The sequence below is a fragment of the Canis aureus genome, chromosome 3, assembly GCF_053574225.1.
Source record: "Canis aureus isolate CA01 chromosome 3, VMU_Caureus_v.1.0, whole genome shotgun sequence".
Lineage (NCBI taxonomy): Eukaryota > Metazoa > Chordata > Mammalia > Carnivora > Canidae > Canis > Canis aureus.
In genome coordinates this window covers 56,546,847-56,573,706 of record NC_135613.1, presented here as the reverse complement: position 1 = coordinate 56,573,706, position 26,860 = coordinate 56,546,847, and the positions used below count along the sequence as shown (strand labels likewise).

At 50.5% G+C, this 26,860-nt stretch overlaps 2 protein-coding genes across 2 annotated transcripts; one reads left to right on the top strand and one right to left on the bottom strand.

Moving 5' to 3' along the window:
* Window positions 1–686: 686 nt before the first annotated feature.
* Window positions 687–14,278, bottom strand: TP53 (tumor protein p53). The gene is made up of 11 exons (XM_077892817.1): window positions 14,112–14,278; window positions 5,162–5,263; window positions 4,990–5,011; window positions 4,660–4,899; window positions 3,971–4,157; window positions 3,777–3,889; window positions 3,445–3,554; window positions 3,047–3,183; window positions 2,689–2,762; window positions 2,202–2,308; window positions 687–1,578 (listed from the first exon to the last, which is right to left on the bottom strand). The coding sequence occupies exons 2-11, from the start codon at window positions 5,233–5,235 to the stop codon at window positions 1,497–1,499; spliced, it is 1,146 nt and encodes a 381-aa protein (XP_077748943.1). The 5' UTR covers window positions 5,236–5,263; window positions 14,112–14,278; the 3' UTR covers window positions 687–1,496.
* Window positions 13,307–26,358, top strand: WRAP53 (WD repeat containing antisense to TP53). Its single transcript, XM_077892816.1, is given in 11 exon segments — window positions 13,307–15,874; window positions 16,034–16,129; window positions 16,402–16,513; window positions 24,031–24,119; window positions 24,320–24,410; window positions 24,518–24,650; window positions 25,213–25,421; window positions 25,632–25,735; window positions 25,876–26,010; window positions 26,097–26,257; window positions 26,260–26,358. Coding segments are annotated over 11 exon segments (1,614 nt in total). The 5' UTR covers window positions 13,307–15,473; the 3' UTR covers window positions 26,343–26,358.
* Window positions 26,359–26,860: the final 502 nt, after the last annotated feature.

Below are 26,860 nucleotides of genomic sequence, written 5' to 3'. Positions count from 1 at the left end.
CCAGCAGCACTGAGTAGAACAGGCGGGGTGCCGAGCTCCCCAACCTCAGCTCTCCTCCCTACCCCAAGAAGCCCTTTGAAAGGTTTTCCTGGCAGAGTTTAAAGCTTCAATTCATTGAATTGCCTGGCATGAGGCCCAGGATGAGGGGATGTCGGGAAGGCCCCGGCCCCACACTCCAGCCCTCACCTTAGCCGCCCCCACTTTCCTGGGACCCTGGCTGGCAGGCCTCCCCTGTTCCCCTATCTTCATCCAACAGCACCCACCACCTTTCCCTCGGGGACCCAGGTATCCTGCCCCTTTCTTGTGGAGCAGATGGCCACCCCAGAGGCTCAGGCTTGCTAAATCAGACATTTAAATCCCATAATCCTTGGTGAGAGGCCGAAGGAGGGGGGTAACAGCCCAATCCTAGAAGCAGGGGCAGGAGAGAACTTTATGCCAGCCCTGGCAGAAGGGGAGGAGGAAGGGACAGTTGGTTCTCGGGTTATGAATGGAGTACCCCCCTCCCTTGTTGTCATGCAGCCTGCAGACTGACCCAGTCTCCAGCTTTTGTTCTCCAGAGCCCCGGCCTTGGGCACCCCCCCACCCCAGCCCACACTCCCTGGAGACTCAGGTGGCTGCCTCCCAACGTCACCTCCTTCCTCATCCCTGCGGCATGGCGGGCCCCATGCAGCCCGCTGACACACACATGGTAGTAAAGTTTTATTGTAAAATAAGAGATTGATATAAAAACTGGATATAAAAAGGGAAGAGGAGGAGGGGTGGGGGTGATCAATGCATGAATGCAGATGTGCCTCACAGAGTGCAAAAGAAATTGATCCTGAGCAATTGGGGGCGGGGCGGGGGGGGAAGCAGTAAAAGCCCTTGGTAGACAAAGATCCTACACCAGGGATGGGATTCTGCAGGGTGTGAGATGGGAGTGAGATTTCATCTTAGGTGCAGGGGTCTCCCAAAAAGGCTGGACAGGATTTGGCCAGGGCAGGGAATGAGCACCCACACAGGCACCAAGTCACAGACATGGGATAAAAGGTGGTTTTGGGGTCAGACAGACATTATTTCATTCATCCTCACAAGCTCAGTGAGGTAGGTATGGTTAATTAGCAATTCATAAAAATGGCCTGTGAAATTAGGAAAAATTCAGCCACTGGCTACAATGATAGAGAACTGGGCTCATGACTCAGTGTCTTAGGGGCTATAAAATGCTCCCAACATTCAGGAACATTTTCCTACCTCTCCCATGGTTCTACACAGTAAAAAACTTAAAAATCAGGCTGGAACGTCCTTTATCTCCCGACCTACCAACTGTGCAGGCCAACTTCTTTAGTAGAGACTTACGGGAAAGGCAAATGGAAGAATCTAGGGTGTTTCTGAGGCACATCTGTACCATGCAAAGTAACACACCGGAGTAGGTGTGCTCAAGCTCCCAATTCCAAAAATGCCAGGGAAGGAGGACGAGAGTGAGGGTGTGCGTGTTGGGGGAGGACAGGAAGCAGGGGAAGTCAGTCTGAGTCGGGCCCTTCTCTCTTGAACATCAGTTTTTTATGGCGAGAGGTAGATTGCCCCTTCTTTGCCTTCAGGTGGCTGTTGGGGACACAAGGTGGAGGGGAAGAGACGGTATTAGCAAGTGGGAGCCTCGGGGCTCCTTGTCCTAGATCTAGGCTTGGAAGGGTCCAAGGCTGGAGTAAGGGAATTTTTTTTTTTTTTTTTTTTTTTTGGAATGAGGTAATTTAAGTTAAAATGCTGTAGACACATTTACTGAGCACCCAGGGAACTTCTGTGTGTTCGCTTCCTCTCCCCTCACCCCATCTGATGAACAAGGAAACCGAGCCCCAGAAGGGGAGATGCAAGGCCACACGGATCTGCTCATCCTTGGCAGGGCTGGGGGTCTGGCCCAATCCTGCAGTGTCCAGTATTTTCCCACACGGTTATCAGGTCCCTATTGGAGACCCCACTTGGCACTAGGGGTTGCTGGAGATGACAAACACCCATGCTTGTCCCTTAAGGGGTTTGGGGACCTCCCGAGGCAGGAAAGGGAGTACAGGATCCAACTGGGGGTATGGTAGAAGCAGGTTTGCCCAGGGTGGGACCAACCATGAGGGGATCAGTTCCCTTCCACCTTGAAGGTAGGAGTAGAATGGAATCCTGTGGCTTTCCAACATATGAAGGCAAGGGGGTGGGGCTGCAAGCCGGCCCAGGTCACTCACCTGGAGTGAGCCCTGCTTCCCCCTGGCTCCTTTCCACTCTGGGCATCCTTCAGCTCCAAGGCTTCATTCAGATTCCTGAACATCTCATAGCGTTCACGCCCACGGATCTGTGGCAGTGGGGGGGAGGAGGAGAAAGAATAAGAGGGGGAAGCCACAGTACCATTTAACTCAGACTAAGGTGTAAGTGCCAATCTGCAGCAAGGCACAGCCCGCAGCCACTGTCAAGGCACCGCTGCCCCTTGATGGCAAGTGTGCTAATTGCAGGCGGAGCAGTCAAAAGAAAACTGTGCTCTTGGCCCTCAGCTTGAAACAAATCTTCAATCCAGGAATATCAACTTCAAGAATCAGGGACAGGACCAGAGAAAAGGATGGAGAGAGGAACAGGCCTAGCCTCACATGTGCTCCATTCACATTTTTTTCTTCCCTCATCTGATCCCGCTAAGCGGGGGCAAGAGCCTGCCTTATCTGTTCCTCCCAGCCTTGGTACCTGAAGGGTGAAATATTCTCCATCTAGTGGCTTCTTCTTTTGCGGGGGAGAGGAGCTGGTGCTGGGAGGCAGTGCTGGGAAAGAGAGGAGGAAAAGACAAGAGAAGAGTATGTTTTGAGCAGAATTGCACCCTCTGTATCTGCCCCACATCCTCCTCTTTTTTTTTTTTTTCAAGATTATATTTATTTATTCATGAGACATACACACAGAGGCAAAAAAATAGGCAGAGGGAGAGGCAGGCTCCCTACAGGGACCCTGACACGGGACTCGATCCCAGGACCCTGGGATCATGCCTGATGCTCAACCCCTGAGCCACCCAGGTGTCCCTCCTTCACCTCCTCTTGTCTTGCTTGCTTACCTCGCTTGGTACTCCCGGGGGGTGGCTCAGGACAAGGCTCCCCCTTCTTGTGGAAATTCTCCTCCTCAGTCCGGCGGTCTCTCCCGGGACAGGCACAAACGCGTACCTCAAAGCTATTCCGTCCCAGCACGTTTCCACTACCCAGGTGAGAAGAGAGAAGCAGGGGGCCGTGAGGGTGGTGGGCCCCACTGACTCCTAGCCACCCTCATCCTACGTAGAGCCAAAGCCTACAGACTATTGAGAAGCCACAGGTCAGGGAGGTCCCAAAGCCAGAGGAAAGAAAACCAGGGGAGGCGGATGGCAGAGGAGATTCCACATTGGGACAGGAATGGATGGGAAGGATGGAGGGGGGTACAGTAAGGAAGTGGCCAGGAGCAGGGTGGCAGGCAGGTCCCTACCTGGAGTCTTCCAGGGTGATGATGGTGAGGATGGGCCGCCGGTTCATGCCTCCCATGCAGGAACTGTTACACATGTAGTTGTAGTGGATGGTGGTATAGTCAGAGCCAACCTGAGGTAGAAGGTAGGCCCAGGGTCGGGCCACTCAGCCCTGGGCAGGCCTGTAGTCTATCAGCCTCAGTCTTTCCCAACCGCAGAATGGGATGACCCACCTGCCTCTGCACTCCTCACAGGGCTGCGGGGAGGTTGAAGGAGGAGAAAGCCCCCTCAACTCCCGCCTCACAAATCCCTCCAGCCCCCTCCTCCCAGAGACCCCTCAGATGCCAAACCAGACCTCGGGTGGCTCATAAGGCACCACCACACTGTGTCGAAAAGTGTTTCTGTCGTCCAGGTACTTGGCCCGCAAATTTCCTTCCACTCGGATGAGATGCTGAGGAGGGGCAAGACCTAAGAGCCATCGGGGAGGAATCAGGGCTTTGGGCCCTCTGGGGAGCAGCCTTGTCCCATCTGTAGCCCCCGATGGCTTACCGTCACTACTGTCAGAGCAGCGTTCATGGTGGGGGCAGCGCCGCACAACCTCGGTCACGAACTCCGACTTCTTATAGATGGCCATAGCGCGGACGCAGGTATTGGGTGGGGGTGGGGAGCTGACCCACAGCTGCACGGGGCAGGTCTTCGCCAGCTGGCAAAACAACTTGTTGAGGAGAGGGGAGTACTGTAAGAAAAGGACAGATGGACAGGTCAGGGCACGTGTGCCCGGGGTGGGTGGTGAGAAGTAGAGGGGTCGGGGTCTATTCCAGAAGCTTACTTTATTTTAGACACACAGAGAGAGGCAGAGACACAGGCAGAGGGAGAAGTGGTATGGGATTCGATCCCAGGACCTGGGGCTCACACCCTGAACCAAAGGCAGACGCTCAACTGCTGAGCTGCCCAGGCATCTCCCAGAAGCTTACTTTAAAAGCCAAGGAATGAACAAGTGAAGGAAAATGAAGAAGAGTCCCTTTGCCCCATGACAGGAAAGGTGAAAGCCCAAGGTCAAGGGGGGAAATGTCAACTTTGACACAGAGCTGAGGCCAAAGGTCACAGAATACATAGGTAATGCAGGAAGACTGACAGTGCGGACCGAGAGGAGTCTCAAAATCCCAAACAGAGAAACCCAGGGGCCACAGCCAGGCCCCGGCCAGCCCCATGGAAACCCGCCTTGCAGGGCCACTGACCGTCCAAGTAACAGACTTGGCTGTCCCGGAATGCAGGAACCCCAAACGGAACCCATAGGTGCCAGGGTAGGTCTTCGGGGAAGGGACAGAGGATGATAGGGGCCAGGAGGGGGCCGGTCCAGGGGCTGTGGGGGCAGAAGTGGCTGGCATCCTGGGAGCATCATCTGAGTCTTCGTCTAGCCAGTTCACGACGCTCTCTGGGAGCAGCAGCTCATCCACTGCTGGGCACAGCTCGGAAGACTGTAGGGGGCGAGACCAGAGTCAAGGGTCAGGTCCCTAGGTCCCCAGCTCCCAACCCCCGCCCTGGACCTCCCCACACCCAGTCCTTACCAGAACATTGTTTTCAGGAAGCCTGGAAGATGAGAGCAGAAAGTCAGTGCTGGTTTTGCTTCCTCTGGGCTTCTACTTGGGGGGGCGGGGGGGGGTGCTGGGGGTTGGGATTGGGGTGGGTGGGCAGGGGTCCCAGAGGGCTGGTGGGGAGCCTGGCCTGCCCTCCACTTACAGGTTCCACAATTCTGAAAATGTCTCCTGGCTCAGAGGGGGGTCGATATTGAGCTCTGACTGTGGCTCTTGCATCGCAGCTCCTGGGAAGGGAGTGTGGGTGCTGTGGAGGGCAAGGCGAGGGGTCAGCGGGAGACAAGCCCAGGCCCGGGTCCCTCAGCCCCGAGGTGGGAGGGACCCTTCCAGCAACATCATACCAGGGCCTGGGATGCCTTGGCTCCCCCACCTGGGCCTCCCCAGGAGCAGGGCTGCTCCTGCCCATTCCACCCCTGGGCGGCCTACCCCCACGCATCCTCAAGGTACAAAGATAACCAGAAAGGAGATTCCAGCCCTCTCATCACAGAGTCCACAAGCCTTCCTGGTTATAAGGATGAAGAATGTCAGCCCACACCCTCCACCTGGACGAAGATACCTGCATGGACCCCCTCATTCCCCACCTGATCCCCTTCATCACGAAGCTTCCTAAGGATCTGCTATCTCCATTCCACCCTTGGCTTGCAGAGTCTTCAGGACCTCCCGGCCGGCATCCCCGACCTTGTCTTCCAGTACTCTCCAGCCAGTGGCTACCCTTCTCTGCTGCCACACACACACCCCAGTTCATTGGCTCGGGGTTCCCTCTATTGGGAACCCTGGTCCAGCCTCTGCTTGCAGGGGAGTCACCTTCTAGCAGATCATCCCGAATGTCACAGCTCCTCAGGGATGTCTGCCCAGACCACCCAGGCAAAGACTGCCAGCCAAACGCTGTCACCAGTTTTTTTAAAAAAGATTTGATTAATTAATTTATTTGAGAGAGAGAACAAGAGTGAGAGAGTGGCAGAGGGAGAAGCAGGTGAGCTACCTGTCCGGCTCACTGCAGCACTAGCAAAATGCCTCTCACCTGGTTGGGCTCACTGTGGTCAGCAAGTGAATGGTGCCGAAGCCAGGAGCACCTTGTGAGGTGTCCCCAGGAGCCAGCAGGTCAGAGGGAAGGTCCCAGTCTGGGCCCTGGCGCTGTACTAGGCTGCGCTGCCACCATCTCATGACATCTTCCCCAACTCCCGAGTTTGTCAAGAGTTTTGCAAAAAAACACACCCACTGCAAACCAAAGTCCCTATTCATTACCTTTTTGTCTTGTAAAGCACTGACAAGCCTACCGGCCCCACCCTCACCCCCAGCAGCTCTTCCCATTAGCATCTCCATGAACATTCACCTCGACCTGGATTGAAGGCCTGCTTTCTTATGTCCTCAGAGTTTGTGAAATCCTTTCTTGTGGGTTATCTCATTTGTCCCAGAACCACCCTGGCTGCCCAACAGGTGAGGAAGCTGGTCTCAGAGAGGTGGAGGGACTCGCCCACCGCACACAGGCAAATGGATGAGCTTTTATTCGAAATGACCACTCGTGGGGTGCTTGGGTTGCTCAGTGGTGGAGCACCTGCCTTTGGCTCAGGTTGTGAGCCAAAGGGTCCTGGGATCGAGTCCCGCACTGGGGTCCCTGTAGGGAGACTGCTTTTCCCTCTGCCCGTGACTCTGCCACTCTGTCTCTCATGAATAAATAAAATTTTAAAAAAAGCTTTTGAGATTTTATGGAAGGGAGCTCAGAAGTCAAAGCCCTAGGTCTGACATCGTATCATTACTTATATTTGCTGTGCAACTCTACCCATCCCAAGGGCTAGCCTTTTGGCTTCCTTACATGCAGGAATTGAGTTTTGCTCATCTTTGTTTAGTGAAAAATACCTAGGATGGGGAGACATGAGCAGCTGTAGCAGGGCATGGGCTGAGGCAGACAGGCTAGGCCTAAATCCCATGCCCACCACCTAATAGGTGGGGAGGTTACTTAACCTCTGTGCCTGGCACAGTAAGAGCTCAACAGATGTGTTTGTTTATAGGATTTTCCATTCTATTAGTTTGATTATTATTTTAGACCCAGAACTTTGTAATTGAGTGGGTGGGGCTTCTGTAGTCCTGCCTCATTAATGCTAGTGCCCCTCTTTCAGGGATCTCTGTTCAGTAAATATGCCAGGAGGGGCTGTCCTGGGATGCTAGGCCCGAGGTCCCAATCCCACTGGGAGGGAGACAGCCTCATAGACAAAGGAGGTCTCTCCCTCTCTTGGTCCTTGGCAGCAAGTAAATTCTGTTTTTCTCAAAAAAGCAGGCACTATCACCAGGAAACCTTTTTGGAGCATGTACTTCCCATGGATGAGGATCAAGGGCCATTAAACTAAATTGTCAGAAGCTCAACCAGACCTTCCAAATGGCTGGGGAGGCAGGACTCATAGATATCCCTGGTGGGAAGGCCAAACTCAGCTGGGACCTCATCCAGTTGCCCACCCCTCATCCAGTTGCCCACCACCATCCTAACAATGGCTGTTGTTTGTAATCCGCACAGGGGCTCACTGCTCCGGTGGCTTATCTCATTAATCCTCTCAAGAAACCATAGCAGTGGGTATCTTCAAGCTGAAGGAACTGAGGTTGAAGGAATTAACTCACTCATTCAGATTCAGAAAACTCCCGAGCCAGGGATTTGAATCTGGGCTGTTCAAAAGCCACTGTCCAAGCTCTAAATAATTATGCTCCTCTGGCTTCATCCAGAGTCTGTAAAAAAAATAATAATAATAATATTTGTTTGGTGCAAAAAGGTTTTTTTTGGCTGAAAGCTATTTGGGAAAACACGATGATTCTTAAAAGCAGCAAGGCAGTATCTGGTAAGACTCAACAACTTACTACTTTGCAGAATCACTTCTAGGTAAGACTCCCTTAGAAGAGTTTTGTATGGAGGGAGCAGGAGTTCTGCGCAAATACGTTCATATCAGTGATGTTCTCCGTGACAGGAAACATCACTATCCATCCGTAGGGATTGGCTACATGAAATACAAGAGTTTACTGCAGCAGTTTAAGGAAATGAATGTATCTGTGTGTACGTAACTAGATAGATATAGCTCAGATTGATTAAAAAAATACAATTCGAGGGGGAAAAAAAAGAAAAACATGGTAACCTAAGTAGTTTATGTGAATTAAAAATATAAAATGAGTACAGTTGACCCCTGAATAATGTGGGGGTTGGGGGCATCGAACCCTGTGCTATAGAAAATTCATGAGTTGGGGCACCTGAGTGGCTCAGTGGCTGAGCTTCTGTCTTGGGCTCAGGTCGTGATCCTGGGGTCCTGGAATCGAGTCCCGCATCAGGATCCCCACAGGGAGACTGCTTCTCCCTCTGCCTATGTCTCTGCCTCTCATGAATAAATACATTTAAAAAGTCTTAAAAAAAAGGGATCCCTGGGTGGCGCAGCGGTTTGGTGCCTGCCTTTGGCCCAGGGCGCGATCCTGGAGACCCGGGATCAAATCCCACGTCGGGCTCCCTGCATAGAGCCTGCTTCTCCCTCTGCCTATGTCTCTCTCTCTCTCTCTCTCTCTCTCTCTCTGTGACTACCATAAATAAATAAAAATTAAGAAAAAAAAAAAGTCTTAAAAAAAAAAAAATCCAGGGATGCCTGGGTGGCTCAGTGGTTGAGTGTCTGCCTTTGGCCCAGGGCATGATCCTGGGGTGCCCAGATGGAGTCCCGCATGGAGCCTGCTTCTCTCTACCTGTGTCTCTGCCTCTCTCTCTGTGTCTCTCATGAATAAATAAATAAAATCTTAAAAAAAAAAAAATCCAGGTGTTATCTCTTGAGTGACCCAAAATTTAACAGCTTACTATTGAGAAGCCTTACCAATAACATAAGTAACTAAAACATATTATATATATATATTATATACTACATTCTTTTTTTAAAAAAAGATTTTATTTATTTGAGAGGGAGAGAAGCAGACTACCCGCTGAGCAGAGAGCTTGATGCAGGGCTGGATCCCAGGACCCTAAGATAGTGACCTGAGCTAAAGGCAGAAGCTTAACCGACTGGCCACCTAGGTGCCCCCCATATACTATATTCTTAAAGTAAGCTAGAGATAATGCTATTAATATAATCACAAGGAAAAAAAGAAACATTCACAATACTGTTACTGTATTTATCCAAAAAACCCATGTATAAGTGGTCCTACACAGTTCAATCCTGTGTTTTCTAAGGGTCAACTGAATTTATTTCTTACCAACATTTATATGTGAAAGTATGAAAGACAGATAAAAAGAATTAAAACTTACACTCATGAGACTGGGGGTACCATCAAAGCGACCTTACTTGATTAATGAAGAAAAATTTAAAAAGATGGTATTCATACATTATTTGTTTATTATAATATGAACATGACAAAATGTCAAGTGTTATAATTTCCTCTAGCTTCAAGAATAATCAACATTCTGCCTTTATTGTCTCCCCTATACTTCTAGTGGCTCCGCAGAAGCCCACAGATATTTTTGAGGTACAATCTATGTAAGTTGAAATGCACAATCTTAATTTTGCCATTTAGATAACAAAGTTTGACACATTTTGATATAACCTTGTCACCCAGCCCTACCAAGCATAAGACACTGCTGCCATGTTTCCTTCTGAAAGTTAATATATTTTATGCTTAGATCTACTATCCATCTCAAATTGTGTATAGTATGAGGTAGGGGTCAGAATCCACTCAGCTCTGCTTGTTTCAGCACTCTCTTCAGACTTTCCTTCCCCCATGGATTCATTTTGGAGCTTTTGTAGAAAACCATTTGATTACACTTATGTGTCTTTTCCTGGGCTCTATTCAGTTCATGGTTGTTGTCTTATGGTAGCTTTACAGAATTCTTGAAGTCAGCTAGTTTAAGACCTCCAGCTTTGTACTACACTTTCATTTTGGAATTGCTTGTTAGTTTCTACAAACAAAACCAGCTAGGATTTTGATGGGGATCAAATGAAATCATCTTGGAGTACTGACATCTCAACACTATTGAGTGTTCCATCTATGAATATGGTACTGTTACTTAAATCTTCCGGGCAGCCCGGGTGGCTCAGCGGTTTGGCACTGCCTTCGGCCTGGGGTGTGGTTCTGGGGACCAGGGATCGAGTCCCACGCGGGCTCCCTGCGTGGGGCCTGCTTCTTCCTCTGCCTGTGTCTCTGCCTCTCACTTTGTGTCTCTCATTAATAAACAAATAAAATAAAATAAAAATCTTCCTTAAATTCTCTCAGCAATATTTTGCAGTTTCTAACATAGAACTCTTGCCTGTCTTTCTTCAGTTTATCCCTGGGTATGCCATGTTTTTGGATGCTTTGTAAATGCCACTGCTTTTATAATTCATTTTCCGACTTCAGATTCAATGGTTGTTATTACATAAAAATACAATTTATGTATATTGCCTTTGTTTTTTTTTTTTTTTTTTTAAATTTTTTTAATTTTTATTTATTTATGATAGTCACACAGAGAGAGAGAGAGAGAGGCAGAGACACAGGCAGAGGGAGAAGCAGGCTCCATGCACCGGGAGCCTGACGTGGGATTCGATCCCGGGTCTCCAGGATCGCGCCCTGGGCCAAAGGCAGGCGCCAAACCACTGCGCCACCCAGGGATCCCTGTATATTGCCTTTGTAACCTGTGACCTTGCTATAATCCTTTATCAGTCATGATAGTTCTTCTTTTTAAGAGGTTTCATTTTTTAAGTAATCTCTGCATCCAAGGTGGGCCTCAAATTTACAACTCTGAGATCAAGAGTCATGTATTCTACTGACTGAGCCAACCAGGTGCCCCTTGTGAGTTTTTCAATGCTTCTTCTATTAGCCTGGTTAACACCTTCAGTATAATGTTGAAGGGGTGAGAATCAAATCCTTTCCTAGTTCCTCATCTTAGAAAACAAGCATTCAGTCTGTCACTGTTACGTATTGATGGTAACTTGATTGGGGGTGCTCTTTATCAGACTAAGTTTTCCCTTTCCTAGTTTGCTGGGAGGTTGGCTTTTCTTTTCTTTCTTTTTTTAAAATCATGAATAGGTGTTGCGTGATGTCAACTGCTTTTTATGTATCTGTTGAAATGATCATAGGATTTTTATCCTTCAATCTGTTTATGTGGCAAATTACACTGATTTTTTGAATGTTAAAACATTGCCGTCTAGAGATAAACTCCACTTGATTAGGATGTATTTATCCGTTTTATAGATAATCAGATTTACTTTGCTAAGATTTGTGAGATTTTTGCATATATACATATGTGTGTATATATACACACATATGTATATATGCTAGCAGGAATATTGGTCTAAATGTTTTCTTGTAACATTCTTGTCTGGTTTTGATATGAGGATTCTCAGGATATCATGAAATTAGTTGGGAAGATGTTACCTCTTCTACATTCTGAAAGTTTTTGTAAGATTGTTATTGTTTCTTCCTCAAGTGTCTGAAGAGAAGAAGAAATAGAATAGAAAATAGCATTAACACAGTAGACTTAAACCCAAACCTTACAATAATTGCATTAAATTAAATAGACCAAGCACTCCAATTAAAAGTGATCCAGTGAGGGGGGAAGGAGGGCTGTTTCAACAAGTGGCACTAGAAGAACTGGATATACATCTAGGAAAACCCCAAAAGAAAACAGAACCCCTACCTCACATCACGATAAAAATTACTCTTAATTAATTAGTTAATTAATTATGGCTCAAAGACCTAAATATAAAACCTAAAACCCTAAAGATTCTGGAAGAAAATATCCTAGAATATCTTCATGATCTTGGGGTCAGCAAGGATTTTCTAAACACACAGAACACATTTGAAAGACAGAAGATAAATCTGCTGCTGCTCTGCCTTAGAGGCTGACAGAGAGGCAAGAAACAGGTCAGGAGAAAATAGATACTGACAAAAGACTCCTATCCGGAATATATAAAGAACTGCATGCAGCTGAATGCAAGTTAAAATGGCCAATAAGCACGTGGAAACTGATCACAGCTAAGAGAATTGCAACTGAAAACCACAATGATGCACCACATTAGAAAGTCTGACAAAACCAGATGTGAGGAAAGACAGCTGTTGCTGGTGGGTACATAAAACAGAACAACCACTTTGAAATATACTAATTTTAAAAATCAAATTTAGATCTCTCTCACCTAGCAAATTCCACTCCCAGACGGTTATAAAAAACAAAAACAAAAACAAAAACAAAACAAAACAAAACACACACACACAAAACACCCAAAACCAACCCCATGAAAACATAGGACCACAAAGAGAATTGTACAAGAATGTTAATAGCAGCTTTATTCAAAATAACCCCGAACGGTTAACAACCCAAGCGGTCACCGAAAGGAACATGGATTAAAAAAAACCTCACGGTTTATTCATCCAGTGAGATGTGCTAAATACAAAAATACAAAGGTGCAAAAAACACTGATACACTACTGATACAGTAGTACTGGTTACACAGGAACAAGGATGGGTGTCACAGGTATTATGCTGCCGGCGAGAAGCCTACACAAAGGAGCACACACTGTGTGGGTCTATTTACACGACGCTCTCTTCAACAGGCACAAGTAGTGACAGAACTCCAAGATGAGGGTCAGAGACCCCCAGAGGGGAGAGGCCCAAGAACCTTCTCTGGGGCGATGACAATGTGTAAATTGTGTCATTTGACAGGCTGCTGGTTAGCAGCCCAAACCTGTCTAATTGCAGTGAGTGTAAATGCTACCTCAATTTCAGAACAAGCCGCACACAAGCACCGCGTGCACTGGCCGGTACCGAGCAGGTGCACAGGTAGGTGAGCGAGCGCAGGCTGGAAGCACCGCGCGCCCGGAGTGACTGACAGGCGGGAGGCGGTATCCCGTCCCCTCGGCTCGGCTCGGCTCGGCTCGGCTCGGCTCGGCTCGGCTCGGCGGGCCCCGCCCCCTCAAGCCCCGCCCCTTCCGCCCTCACGACGTTCGCTCTGCGTCGGAACTCGGAATGGCTGAGTCCCGAGCCGGATGCCAGAGAAACCGTGTCTCGGCCCCACACAAACGGCGCATCGTCGCATTCTGCCATCGTTGTCATTCTCAAATGTACTCGTGCTCGAAAATACCCGGGACTTGCCGTCGGCACGCTTCTGGAGACCTCGTCCCTCGCCCGCCCAGATTGCAGGCGATGGGGTGGGGCGCACCATTCAAGGAGTGGGGGAGGGCTCGAGGTTTGCATCCAAACAGACCCTCCCTCCCGGCCTGCCAAAAGTAGCAGCTACGGAGTTCAGGGGAAAAAAAAAAAAAAAAAAGAAAGAAAAGAAAAGAAAAGAAAGAAAAAAGAAAAGAAAAGAAAAGAAAGCCAGTAGAGGAGGCGGCGCGCAGCCTCCCTGAGCACGTCAGTCTAAATGACACTTTCCCTCTCCTCGGGGGAACAGTGAACTGCTCCGGAAAAAAACCGGAAACGCTGCGGCAAGGGGCAGAAATGTAAATGTTCGACCAAACAATAACAGAGCTCGCGGGCCTCCTGGACCCGGACCGTCCCGCCGGGCGTCGCGGGCAGACTGCTCGTGGAGCGCTACCCACGTCCACGCCAGGCAGTCTACTAGGATCGTCTCCATTTAGTGGAGCCAGGGGCCGCTGGGGAGATCCCTCCGGGAAGGACAAAGGTCCGGAAGTTCTGGGACCTGAGCGGCTTGGGCTTCCTGGATCGACCCCCCCGAATGTGATCATGTCGGGACGGAGCCCGAGAGGACCCTCCAGGGATGCTGCGGGCTCGAAGATCTCGGGGTCCCCAAAATCCCGAGATCGGGGAAAAAACAATCTCGGATCCTGATGCTTTGTGCGTCTTATTTCGGGGTTCTTCACACCCGGCACGGGGAGAGAAAGGGAGGGGAAGGGTGAGGAGGAACCCCTTCGGCCGGCTGCACGTCCCCCTCCTATAAAGCTGAATCCGGCTGCTCCCAACAGCCCCTTCATCTGCACCCAGGCCTCCCAGCAGTGCATTCCGATATTGGTGCCGCCAGCCAAACTTCCATTCCCCCGCGATCGCTGATCGCGTGCCCCACCCCCAGACCCCAATTCTCCCCAAGCTCAAAACACACAGAGCCGAGAGCCGGTGACTCAGACAGGACTCATCTGGCTCAGTCAGGAGCTTACCCGAACCTCAGGGGAGCGTGTCACCGTCCTGGGAAGCACGCTCCGAGGCCGGACGCCAGAGGATCCCGGAGCCCGGCGGCTACCTGCGCCCAGGATGGTGGCTCTGGACTTTTGAGAAGCTCAAAACTTTTAGCGCCAGTGAGTCCGAGCACATGGGAGGGGAAAATCCCAATCCCAGCAACCCCCGCGAAGCTCCTGGCACAAAGCTGGACAGTCGCCATGACAAGTAAGGGCAAGCAGTTAGCCGGCGCGGGGAGGCGGTGGGGCTGGAGCCCGGGAGGAGGGCCGGGAGCCAGTCCGGATTCTCACTGGGTTGGTGCTACAGCTACTTTACACTGGGGGTGGGGACGGTCGGCAGGCCGGAGCGGGGATGGCAGAATAAGTGGAAACCATTTTAGGAGACACCTGCTCCTGTGTCAGACATGAAGGTGGGAGGGAGAGAGCTTTTGCACCTGTCATTCCCCTCCCGGATGGCTGGATATGCTCTTCTCATCAGCTAGAACGTCACCTTTTAGGAAAGACTTCCTTACTATCCGAATCCAACGAATTCCTTCAGAGACCCTGTGTCACACCATCTTGTTTAATTTCCTTCGCAGCCCTTACCGTTTTCTGCAAAGATTTGTTCCTTGTCTTAGTTACACAGCAGCGTAAGCCATGGGGAGGGGGCGGGGGGGCAGAGACCTTGTCAACTATCTTATTCATTGTATTTATTTCTCGGTGCCTAGTAGCACCTAGTAGCAAGGAAGAGCTCAGTAATAAATGCTTATTGAATGAATGAAAAGAGACGGAAGTCTGAGGAATTTGGCGGAATGAGAAGCAAAAAAAGGTCAAAAGCTGTAAAATCAAACATAGCGCCAGCGCCCTCCGCAGGTGAGGGTGGGTAGTAGGTGCTTTAGGAGTGCCGGAGGGAGACGGCAGGGGGAGCTCAGGCACTGCTCGCCGAGGCAGAGGCTCTCGGACTACAACACCCAGCAACCACCACGAACCCTACGGCTTGATGGGAACCGTAAGCCTCCGCGACCTGTCACGTGCTTGCCCCGCCCCTCCCGCGAAATCTGACCCGGGATGCGGAGGTCCAATGGAAAGGCGGGGCCAAATCCCGCGAGAGCAAGTGGCTCTTAGTGACCGCGGGGGCTGAGGGACGCTGTGCTTGCGGCGGGGCGCGTCCACCGGTCCCGCTCGCCTTCCGGGGTCTTCCGCCCTCTCCCGGAAGAAGGAGGAAGGGCCCCGGACGGGTTTTCCGGGGCTGCGTCCGGGAGCCGAGAAGTTTGAGGCGGTGTGGGCTGTCGTATCGGCAGGGCAGCTGGGCGCTCGAGGGACGAGGGTCGCGGCGGGGGCCGGAGTCCGCGCTTCTTCGGCAGCATGAGCGCGCCCGAGGCGCCCCGGTCGGCCCCGGACTGCCTTGCTGCGGACCAGGCCCCCGCTCCGGCTCCCCTATCTCCTCGGGCTTCCCCGACGGGTGAGAGTCCGGACTCTGAACTGTTGCCACCGCCGGTACCTCCCGCTGGGGACGGCCCGGCCCGCTCGTTCCCAGATCCCGCGGCGGGCTCCCGGGCGCCAGGGGAGGGCGGCCCCGTTTCTGCCTCCACCGCCCTGCAGGCGGGCTTCTCTGCTCCTACCGACTTGAGCCCTCGAATTGAGGAGCCAGAGGTTGGTGAAAACGTGAGCCTTCCCGCAGAAGAAGCGGACGGGCCGGAATTGGGGCCAGGAGAGGCGGTGGAAGGAGTGTCTGAGGACCTCGCCCCGGAGGACGAAGGATACAGGTAGGTGGTGGTGGCAGGGCCGCCGCGGCGTGGAAGGTGCGTGGGAGTGCACTGCGCGCGTACCCGCGGGTCGGCAGCCCCACCGCTGCGGGCCTGCTTTCTCCGTGCTTTGCCCACCTGGGTTTGCTGTCCCCCACTCTCCCTACGTCTTCCTTCCAGCACCCAGAACTACTGCTTCTCCCAGCTCCCTCGGTTTCTCAGTGGTTCCTGGTCAGAGTTCACCCAACCCGAGAACTTCTTGAAAGGCTGTAAGTGGTAAGTGAGGACAAGGAGGCGGGGAAGATCACCATGCCCAGGATTTTCACCATTGGTAAAAACCCTGATTATCTGGGAGAAGGAGTAAGAGTTCCTCTTGGATTGAGCTTAAAACTCATCTAGGATTATGTGTCTTCTGCTTTCCTCAGGGCCTTGGCAGGGGAGGGTCCTACACTGACCCACCCTACAGGTAGCCTGGGCCCTAGCCCTGCACTTGGAAAGTGTAGGCCTGTAGTCCTGTCCAGCTTTCTGACTCTTTTCTATTCCTACAGGGCTCCTGATGGTTCCTGCATCTTGACCAATAGTGCGGATAACATCCTGCGGATTTATAACCTGCCCCCAGAGCTGTACAATGAGGGGGAACAGGTGGAATATGCAGAGATGGTAAGGGTAGGGGCTACCTTGCCCCTTCACGGGACGCTGAGCATTTCAGCCCTCTGTGTAGATGGAGAAACTTGAGTCCACATGTTCACAAACATTGTTTCTTCGTGAATGTACACAGGTGGCATGTTCATGTTTAAAGAGGTGGTCATTCTTCCTTTAGTGGTGAATATGTGTTTTTCATAAGAGTAACAAATTTCTCGTGGCAGTGTTTAATTGACTTACACGTATTTATTGAATGATCGTTAATGTATCAGTTACTGTGTCTGATGCTGAAAGTGCTGAACGAGGCAGATGAAGAGCTGGTTTCATTTCTCACGTGAGAGTTAGATAACACACATGTAAACCAATAAAGAGTAAAGTTCGTCAAAGATTATGATAAATGTCGTGAAAGAAATAAACAGAATGAGGAGGGAAGAGCCAGAGGAGACCCCTTTAGATAAACTTGTCAGGAAGGGAGGCTCTCTGAGGAGATGTTTGAGCTAAGATGTGAAGGATGATGGGATCAGTCATGCCAAGAGCTGTAGAAAGAGCATCCCAGGAAGAGGCAATGACATTACAGAGTCTCAGAGTGAGAAAGGAGCTTTGTATGTTCAGGGAACAGGAGGAAGGCTCGCCCACCTGGACGGAGGCCAGTGTGAGATGGATCCCATGAACGACCTACATTGTGTCCGATCTGGTGGGTAGGCCATTTAGAATTTATTTAGGAAACCAGGGGAGAGTTTTAAAACGAAAAAGTGAAATGATGGCTGAAATTTAGAGAATGGATTATGGTGAACAAGAGTGAAATCAGGGGGCTCCATTAGGATGCATTTATCCTGGTCCAGGTGAGAAACTGGTGGCTGGGGCCTGAGGTGGCAGCAGGAGAAATGGAGAAGTGTGGGTGGATTTGAAGTATATTTTGTAGGACGTGGAGGTCAAATGGAAATGAAAGGTGTAGGGAAGGAAGCAATCAAGGGTCCAGGTGTTTGCAGCCGGGTAGATAGTGGTACGATTTACTCAGGAGGAAACAGATATGAAGAGGTATTGGGACAAATCAAGGGTGTTTAGATCTGTGACATGTGAAGCTAAGAGAGAAATTGGGGCGGGGGGGTGTACTTTAGGAAGTGGAGAAGTGTGTAGATGATATCTGCCGTCTAGCGAACAGATTCAGTATCAAGAGTGTAGCCAGAGGGATCCCTGGGTGGCGCAGAGGTTTGGCGCCTGCCTTTGGCCCAGGGCGCGATCCTGGAGACCCGGGATCGAATCCCATATCGGGCTCCTGGTGCATGGAGCCTGCTTCTCCCTCTGCCTATATCTTTGCGCCTCTCTCTCTCTCTCTGTGTGACTATCATAAATAAATAAAAAATTAAAAAAAAAAAAAAAAGAGTGTAGCCAGAGAAGAATAGAGAGGCTCTACTCTAGTAGAGCCTGGAGTGCTCCAGCAGATGGAGGTGGAGTGCAGGAGGGGTGACAAAAGCAGAGGCAGAGTCTGGTCTAATGCTGTTAAGGGTGAGACAAACTTAGAGAATGACCTAAGAAGACATTAGTGACCTTGGCAAGAGCTCCTATAGAGGAGTTATGGAGGCAGAAACCGAGTAGGGCGGGTGGAGGAGGAGGTGTAGACAAATCTTTGGAAAGTTTCCTGTGGAAGGGAGTTGAGAAGTGGAACGGTGGGATCCCCAGGTGGCTCAGCGGTTTAGCTCCTGCCTTTGGCCGAGGGCGCGATCCTGGAGTCCCGGGATCAAGTCCCACATTGGGCTCCCGGCACAGAGCCTGCTTCTCCCTCCTCCTGTGTCTCTGCCTCTCTCTCTCTCTTTCTCTCTATGTCTATCATGAATGAATAAATAAATCTTAAAAAAATTTAAAAAAATAGAAATGGAATGGTGACCAGAGGGAATACAGGGCCAAAGAAAGGTTAACGGGGTGCTTCTGCAGGGTCAGGAATAACCCAGTAGACGGAGGAATTGATGCTGGAGAGGAGAGGGGCGTGACAGGTCCCTGAGCAGCTGGCTGAGGACAGGATCCAGAGCACAGCAGAGGACTCGTTAGGTGCAGAGTACTCTCTGGCAGTAGGGCTTGTGGTTGGAAGATTTCTGCCTCTCCTCACTTGGCTTTTCAGTGAAGCATAAAGGAAGGTTATCAGCAGAAGGAAGAGGGTCTGTGGGGAGAGCGCAGAAGGTGTGAATGATTGGTCCTGGGCAGTCAGGAATCCAAGGCATCAAGGAACGTGGCAGCGTTGCTGTTCTGTGGTCAGGGCCCACTGGAAATGTGTCGCCATCCATTTAAAGTGAAGTCTGGTAACCTCATCGTGCATCTCTCCCCAGTACGTGAACTGGCTGTGTTTCCACTGTTTGTCACGTGGGGATGAGGATCGTGCTCACAGGGGAGTTGTGAGAATTAGAAGTATTAATGTGACATGTATGAACTTGTGCCTGGTTTGTATTCAGCAAACCCTAGTCGTTGGTATTAGTTGAGTCAAGCATGGAATAGGAGGATGGCCTGGCTCGGGTTTGCCAGCAGAGAAAGACCAGGGTGTCTTGAGAGCACCCTCAGGAGGGTGGATGTAGTGGTTGACTCGCATGTAAAGCAGATAAAGGAAGTGGATTGTAAATGTGTTTTTGATGAAGCAGAATAATTGTGGTGGGAGAAATAGAGCAAGTCAGCTGGATAGGTTGGAGATGGTAGAGATTGTGAGGTGACGGCCTGGGACCTGATCGTGGGAATGATGGCTGATGTCTGGGGAAGGCCATGGCAGGGGGTGGTGCTCTGGAAGTCAGGTGATGGGGGAGACCAGAGTGTTAGATGGAGCTGTTCCATTCTTTCATTGATTCATTAAGTCAACACGTTTTGGTTGAGAGCATTCTAGGTGCTAGGCCCTATTTTAGGTACCAGGGATCATTTGGGAACAAAAACAGGTACAAGTCCCTGTCCTCTTTATGTGATAACTTAAATTCTAGCACAGGGAGTAGAGAATAAGGAAATAACCACGTAAAAGATCTACCTGCCAAGGGCCATGAAGAAAAATAAAGCAAGGAAGAGGATCGGGCGAGGGAACTGCAATTTTAAAAAGAATGGTCGTTAAGACCTCACTATTAAGGCAAGGTTATGATCCTATAGTAGGTGGTTTTTTTATAGTGCTTTTTAAAATTTTTTAACAGTTGTATAATCTAAGTGATTTTTAACAGTTGTATTCTAAGTGATTTCCGCAGGATTTGGGACTCCATGGTCACGTGTTAGTTGTATGATGCTGTGCTGGGTGCCGATGCTAGATCATTCCCTTACGTAGTCCCCTGTTTTGGACAGTTGGGTTTCTGGGATTTTGTATCATCAATTATTCAGTGAACACCTTCATGTGTTTTGATGGAGATTCTTTTCATAAGAGAGATTTATGAGTAAGAAGTACCCTGGGTCAGGAGTATTGATATTTGTTTTACGTCTTGCGATACAGATAGCCAACTTGTTTTCAAAACCTCCCGTGTTTTTTCCTTTTTTTTTTTTTTTTTTTTTTTGTACTGCTGTTCACAGTGTGGACGTACCAGTTCCATCACGGCTGCACTCATTAGATAATTTCACTTTCTATATCTGCAAGCTTAGTATTTGGAAATGGGCACGATTAGTGTAGGTGGGGAAATTGGGGGAGGTCGTTTTTGAGTGTTTCCATATACCTGTTTCTTCCCAACCTAGTTTCCTAATTCCTCTCCTCCCATTTCTGACTTTTCTTTCTTTTTTAAAAAGATTTTATTTATCTGAAAGAGAGAGAGGAAGGGAAAGAGAATTTGAGCATGAGTAAGGGGAGGGGTGAAGGGAGAGAGAAAAGCAGGCTCCCCACTGAGCAGCGAGCCTAATTTAGAGCTTGATCGCAGGACCCTGAGATCATGACCTTAGCTGAAGGCAGATACTCAACTGACTGAGCCACCCACGTGCAGTCTCTGACATTCCACAGAGCTTTCTGGAACTCCCATTCCTAACTCCCCAGCCTTGGCACTCCTCCCCCGTTTTCTCCCTACCCTGAGGCTCTTACCTGAGACCTTCACTTGCTCTAGCCCTATCCAGGTGCCCTGCATATCTCAGGTTCCGAGGGGGGCTCTCTTTGTGAAAACCTTCCCTTTGAGGGTTATGCCGAGTCTCTATTCACCAAGGACATCTGGCTCTCCTGTGCACTCCAACTCTTTCTACCATCTTGGTGATCTCGGGTATCCAAACCAGAAGCCTAGGTCTCATCTTTTAATTCCTTTTCCCTGATGCCCCACACCCAATTGATTACCAGAGTCCATCAAGTCCCACTAATCTTTCAGATCCATCTGCTTCTCCCCACTCTGCTAACCCTGCTTTAATTCAGGTCTTTTTATTGGGGCTCTTATATTGCTGGAAGAGTTTCCTGTCTTTGTTTTTTCATTAAAACATTTCTTATTGATTTCTGGTGATATACTTGGTGTTGGGGAACCAGTGGTGAGCCAGATAGATACAGTTCTTGCCTCCTCAGATGGGTATGATGTGGAGTGAGGAGCATGGAGGGCTGTAGGAATGTGGAGTGGGGCACCCTGCTCTGTGGAGAGTTTTAGGTGAGGCCTCCCAGTGAAAAAAGCATCTAAAGGACCAGGAGGGTGATTAGGATTCAACCAAAAGGAGTTGTTGAGGGAGGTGAAGGAATAACATTCCAGACTCAGACACTAGTATGTGTGAAAGCCTGCAGATTGAGGGTATGGTGCATTGGCACCTTCTGGGGATGGGGAGTCAAAACGGTGGGATGTAGAGATTGTAAGGGAGTGAGTCTGGAGGGATGAGCCCTGAGAGGTGGGTAAGGGGTAGCCACCTGGTAAGGAGATTCAGTTTTACACTGAGGGTTATGTGGACTCCGTAAATGTTTTAAGCAGGAGGTGATGCTGGACAGAATTCTAATTTAACAAGGTCTCCAGGGCCTGCATGTGGCTGCAGTGTGGAGCACTGACGACGGGTAGGTTGGAGTGTGATGGTGTAGGGAGGCCTGGAGAACTTGTAGTGTTGCAGCAATGGTTTCAGGAAGGCAGTAACTTTGCATGGGACCAGGGAAGTCCCATGGGACTTCCTGGGACTCCCACTCCATGGGAAGGGAGTGCACATGTTTGAGAGAGCCCCAGAAGGTGGGCTTGGCAAGGTTCATGTTGCCAGCAGCTGTTTGGTCTTGCTCAGGCTGGACCAGGAGTGGAAGCAGAGTGAAGAGCCATAGTGGTCAAGATTAGTGCTCAGATTGGAGGCTTAGATACACAAATGTGGAGCCCCGGGAGAACAGTAGGTTTGAAGGAAGGAGGTGGGAGTTGGGTCTGTTATAGACCCACCGAGTATGAGATGCCCTTGGGGTGTGCCAGTGGAGCTGTGCCAGGAGGTCTGATATGTGGGTTCAGAGTGGAGAGAAGTCAGGGGTGCAGGATGTCATGTCGAGGGCCAGCAAGTAAGTGACAAAGACAGTCACCCAGATGTTTGAAAGATTCTCTTCAAATCAGAGGAAAGGACAATGCTCAGTATAACAGTGAGCAGAGGTTATGAAAAACGATACTTAAGTGACCAGTGAGCATGGGTGTGTGTCTACCTTCAGTGATCATGAGGGAAATGCAGATTTATACCACAGTGAAAATCTGTTCCACAGCCTTCAGTGGAGAAAAAGTTAAAAGTCTGGCGATACCAAGAGGACGCCGAGCAACTGGCCCTCGCATGCCGCCTGGGAGGACAGTGGATTGGGGTGGGCACTTGGGACCCAACTGTGACCTAGTGGAGGTGGCGACGCACATGCCAGAGAGCCTAGTACCTTAGCAGGAATTGCAGAGCCACCCTCACACATGTGCCCCAGAATGTTCAAAGCACACCTGCCAAAATATGGAAAAACACCAGTGACTATCAATAGAGAAAGATAGCGGGGTACTGTCCAGTAGCAAGATGTCTGGATTAGAGCTAGATGTGTCGCCATGGTTACGCCTCCCAGTCACAAAGGGATGTGTACTGCCTAGTACCATTGGTATTAAATGTAAAGGCATGCAAGATAACGGTATACATTGTGTTTTGGAGTGTTTTGGTATGAATGTGTTTCTTTTAAAGATTTTTATTCATTATTTTTATTTATTTTTAAAAAATATTATGTATTTATTCATAAGACAGAGAGAGAGAGGCAGAGACACAGGCAGAGGGAGAAGCAGGCTCTACGCAGGGAGCACGACGTGTGACTCAATCCCGGGTCTCCAGGATCACACCCTGTGCTGAAGGGGGCACTAAACCGCTGAGCCACCGGGGCTGCCCTCATTATTCATTTTATTTATTTTATTTTTAATTTTTTTTTTAAGATTTCATTTATTTATTCATGAGAGAGAGAGAGAGGCAGAGACACAGGCAGAGGGAGAAGCAGGCTCCATGTAGGGAGCCTGGTATGGGACTCGATCCCTGGTCTCCAGAATCATGCCCTGGACTGAAGGCGGCGCCAAACTGCTGAGCCACCGGGCTGCCCCTCATTATTCATTTTAGAGAGAGAGGGAGAATGTGTGTACAGAGGGGGAAGGAGAGGGAGAAGTGGAGAGTGGAGAGAAGGGCCAGCTCCTAGCTTACTAGGAGCCTGACATGGTGCTTGATCCCAGGACTCTGAGATCCCGTGATCCTAAGACATGAGCCGGGTCCGACGCTCGACTGAGCCACCCAGGTGCCCCTGTATGAATATATTTCTAGGGACGCCTGGGTGGCTCAGAGGTTGAGCGTCTGCCTTCGACTAGGAGTGATCCTGGGGTCCTGGGATCGAGTCCCATCTCGGGCTCTCCATAGGGAGCCTGCTTCTCTCTCTGCCCGTGGTTCTGCCTCTCTGTGTCTCTCATGAATAAATACATAAAATCCCTTAAAAAAATGTATTTCTAAAAAAGTGCACAATAATGATAAATTCAGGATAGTATTTACCTCTGAGGGAGGATTTCCTTGGGAAGAAGTTTTAACTGTTTTATCTTTTATTTTTTAAGCTGTGTGGAGTCGTCCCAGGAGTTTTTACAAATATTTCTTTTGTTTGAACCATTTAATAATTTTTAAAAAAGATTTTTATTTATTAATTCATGAGAGATACATAGAGAGGCAGAGACACAGGCAGAGGGAGAAGCAGGCTCTATGCAAGGAGCCCAATGCGGGACTCAAACCCGGGAGTCCAGGATCACACCCTGAGCCAAAGGCGGGTGCTCAACCACTGAGCCACTCAGGCATCCCTTATTTATTTATTTAACTAATTTTTTTTTCTAAAGGATCAAATGACATGTAGTTAGGTGTTCAGTAAGTATTCATTTCAGTGGCTGGTTCCTGGCTTCTGTTTGGGACATTATTTGCTTCTTTCTAAGTGTTTAAAAGGTAAAAGGATAAATCTGCATGGCTTTTGGTGGCCCAAACCTGACATTAAAGTCTGAGCTGACTCTTGAATATTGAGATCAGGATTCTGTTCTTCATACTAATGCCGTCTGCCTTCTCCCACTTGGTTAAGTGCTGACCGTCTCGCTCTGTCATAAAACTGCTGGTGACCCAAGCATTCCTGCATCTCTGTCCAGGTCCCTGTCCTTCGAATGGTGGAAGGTGACACCATCTATGATTATTGTTGGTATTCTCTGATGTCTTCATCCGAGCCAGACACCTCCTAGTAAGTGATGTCCTTTGCCTACCCCCTGCCCTCCCCTCCCCCCAGTTTCATGGGGAGCCCCTACTGGGAGAGCTGGGGGCTGCCAGGGGTCTCTGGGGAGGACAGCTTGGTGTACCCTTCAGATGCAAGTGGAGAGGGCCAGTTGGCTTCCTCCCCTTCCTTTGACAGTACGGGGACCTCAGTGTCCGTGTCTCTCTCAGCGTGGCCAGCAGCAGCCGGGAGAACCCCATTCACATCTGGGATGCATTTACTGGAGAGCTCCGGGCTTCCTTTCGTGCCTACAACCACCTGGTAGGGACTGTCCCGCCCAGTCCCAGGGCTCATCCTGCCCCAGCTCTCTTTCCTTGGGGACAGCTGAGGCTTTGCTAGGCCTGTTTGCAGTGCTTTCCTGCTCCTAGGACGAGCTGACGGCAGCCCACTCGCTCTGCTTCTCCCCTGACGGCTCCCAGCTCTTCTGTGGCTTCAACAGGACCATACGGGTCTTTTCCACGGCCCGGCCTGGCCGTGACTGTGAGGTCCGAGCCACGTTTGGTAAGTATCTGTGCCTCCCAAGGGAGGAGGAAGGAGAAGGGCACTGACCTGTACAGAGGGACCTTGTGTGAGCTAGGGGACCAGGCATGTCACATCATCTTTAGGACAGCCCAGGGAGGTGGGGAGGGGGCAGGTTGTACTAAGTGGGCAGAGGAGAAAACAGATTTAGGGAGGGGGTGAAACTTTCCTGGGGTCAAGCTGTATGGTAAAGAGCTGGTTCACTCCTGAGCCCATGCCCTGTCAGCTATGTACCCCTTGCTCTCCAAAATCCTGGTATCTAGGAAATTGGAGATGAAGCCAATTTCATTCTCTTGTGAGCCTTCAGCTTTCCATCCCTCAAGATACATATTTGAGAAGGAGGAAATAAGTCTTGAGCATTTAGGTCCTTTGCGGGGATAGAAGATTCTGGGGAGTATCAGAGGTCTTTTATCCTGCTTGTGACAGACGGGACAGGGGAGTCGTTGATTCCCAGCTCATGGGACAGGAGATGGATGTGCACTGCTGATTAGGTTGGTTAATGTCAGGTGTCCTTACCCTGTCCCCAACTTTGTTCCTTTCCTAGCCAAAAAGCAGGGCCAGAGTGGCATCATCTCCTGCATAGCCTTCAGCCCAGCCCAACCCCTCTACGCTTGTGGCTCCTATAGCCGTTCCCTGGGTCTGTATGCCTGTGATGATGGCTCCCCTCTTGCTTTGCTGGGAGGACACCAAGGAGGCATCACTCACCTCTGCTTTCACCCTGATGGCAACCGCTTCTTCTCAGGAGCCCGCAAGGTAGGGGTCATGTCCTGAGATTCCAAAGAGGGTGCACAGAAGGCAGTAATGGGGATGTCATCTGTGATGTGTTGGGGGACAGACGTGGGAAAAAATTAAGCCAAGCTAAGGAAGCATCTGTAAACCTTGAGGGAAGCAAGGATGTCTCGAGGGGGTGAATGGAGTGGGCAGGGGAGGGATGGACTCCAGGCCCCTGCTCTATGTCTTTAGGATGCTGAGCTTCTGTGCTGGGACCTCCGGCAGCCCAGCCATCCACTGTGGTCGCTGAGTCGAGAGGTGACCACCAATCAGCGCATCTACTTCGATCTGGATTCGTGAGTGACTGGGACCTTCCTGCCCAGGGTCCTGTTGCCCCAGGGATGTCAGAGCCCAGCTGGAGGTCCCAGGCCCTGGATGGTGAGGGATTCCTGCCCTGAGGAGGTGATTCCGTGTCAACAAGTGCCTCTCTTCCCAGGACTGGGCAGTTCTTGGTGAGCGGGAGCACCAGTGGGGCTGTGTCTGTGTGGGACACCGGCGGGGCTGGACAGGAAGGGAAGCCGGAGCCGTTGCTGAGTTTTCTGCCCCAGAAAGACTGTACCAACGGAGTGAGGTGACCATTTACTCCCACAGGTTGTGGGGCTCAGGTCTGGGAGGGAGGTGAGGTGCTGATGACCCTGCCGGTCTTTCTCCCTCCAGTCTGCACCCTAGCCTGCCATTGCTGGCCACCGCCTCCGGTCAGCGTGTGTTCCCAGAGCCCACAGAGAGTGAGGATGAAGGGGAGCGGGAGGTGGACCTTCCCCTGCTTTCCATGCGCCACGTCCACCTCGAATGTCAGCTTCAGCTCTGGTGGTGTGGTGGGGACATGGAACCAGGATAGCTGATGCTCCCCAGGGCCAGAAGGGCCAGGGAGGGACTGAGGAAAGTGAGTGTGAGTTTACATAAAACCGTTTTCTATGGCTCTAGGGTCTTTGTGTCTTTTTTTGGGAGGCACATGATGGAGATGGGGCCCGTGGGGGTACAAGTGGGTGCCTATGTCCAGGGGCAGTGGGGGCTGGCATATTGTTTCCCAAACCCGGGTTGAGAGGTGGGACTAGGCAGGAGCCAATGGGGCGGCTGAACTTGGTGTGAAGTCAAGCGAGTGGGGGTGGGGCTTCGTGCCTTTGACTGGCGGGTTGCTAGGCAACTCGGTAAACTGAAGGGGGGAACCTGTTTGAAATCTCACTCCCAAGGTGGGGGCGGCAGGGGTCAGGGTGAGCGTGGCTGAGCGGGAGTGGCAGGCGCTGTGTGTCAGACTGTCGGGTGTGACTGCGTGAGACCGTGCAGACGGTGACAGACAAGACACCCGCTCACACGCGCAACACACTATTTACCATCACCCAGCAGCAGAGGGACCATCATTACTCAGCTCTGGGGGAAGAGGAGCGGGAGCACCCGCCTCTCTTCCCCTGGACTCCCCCAGG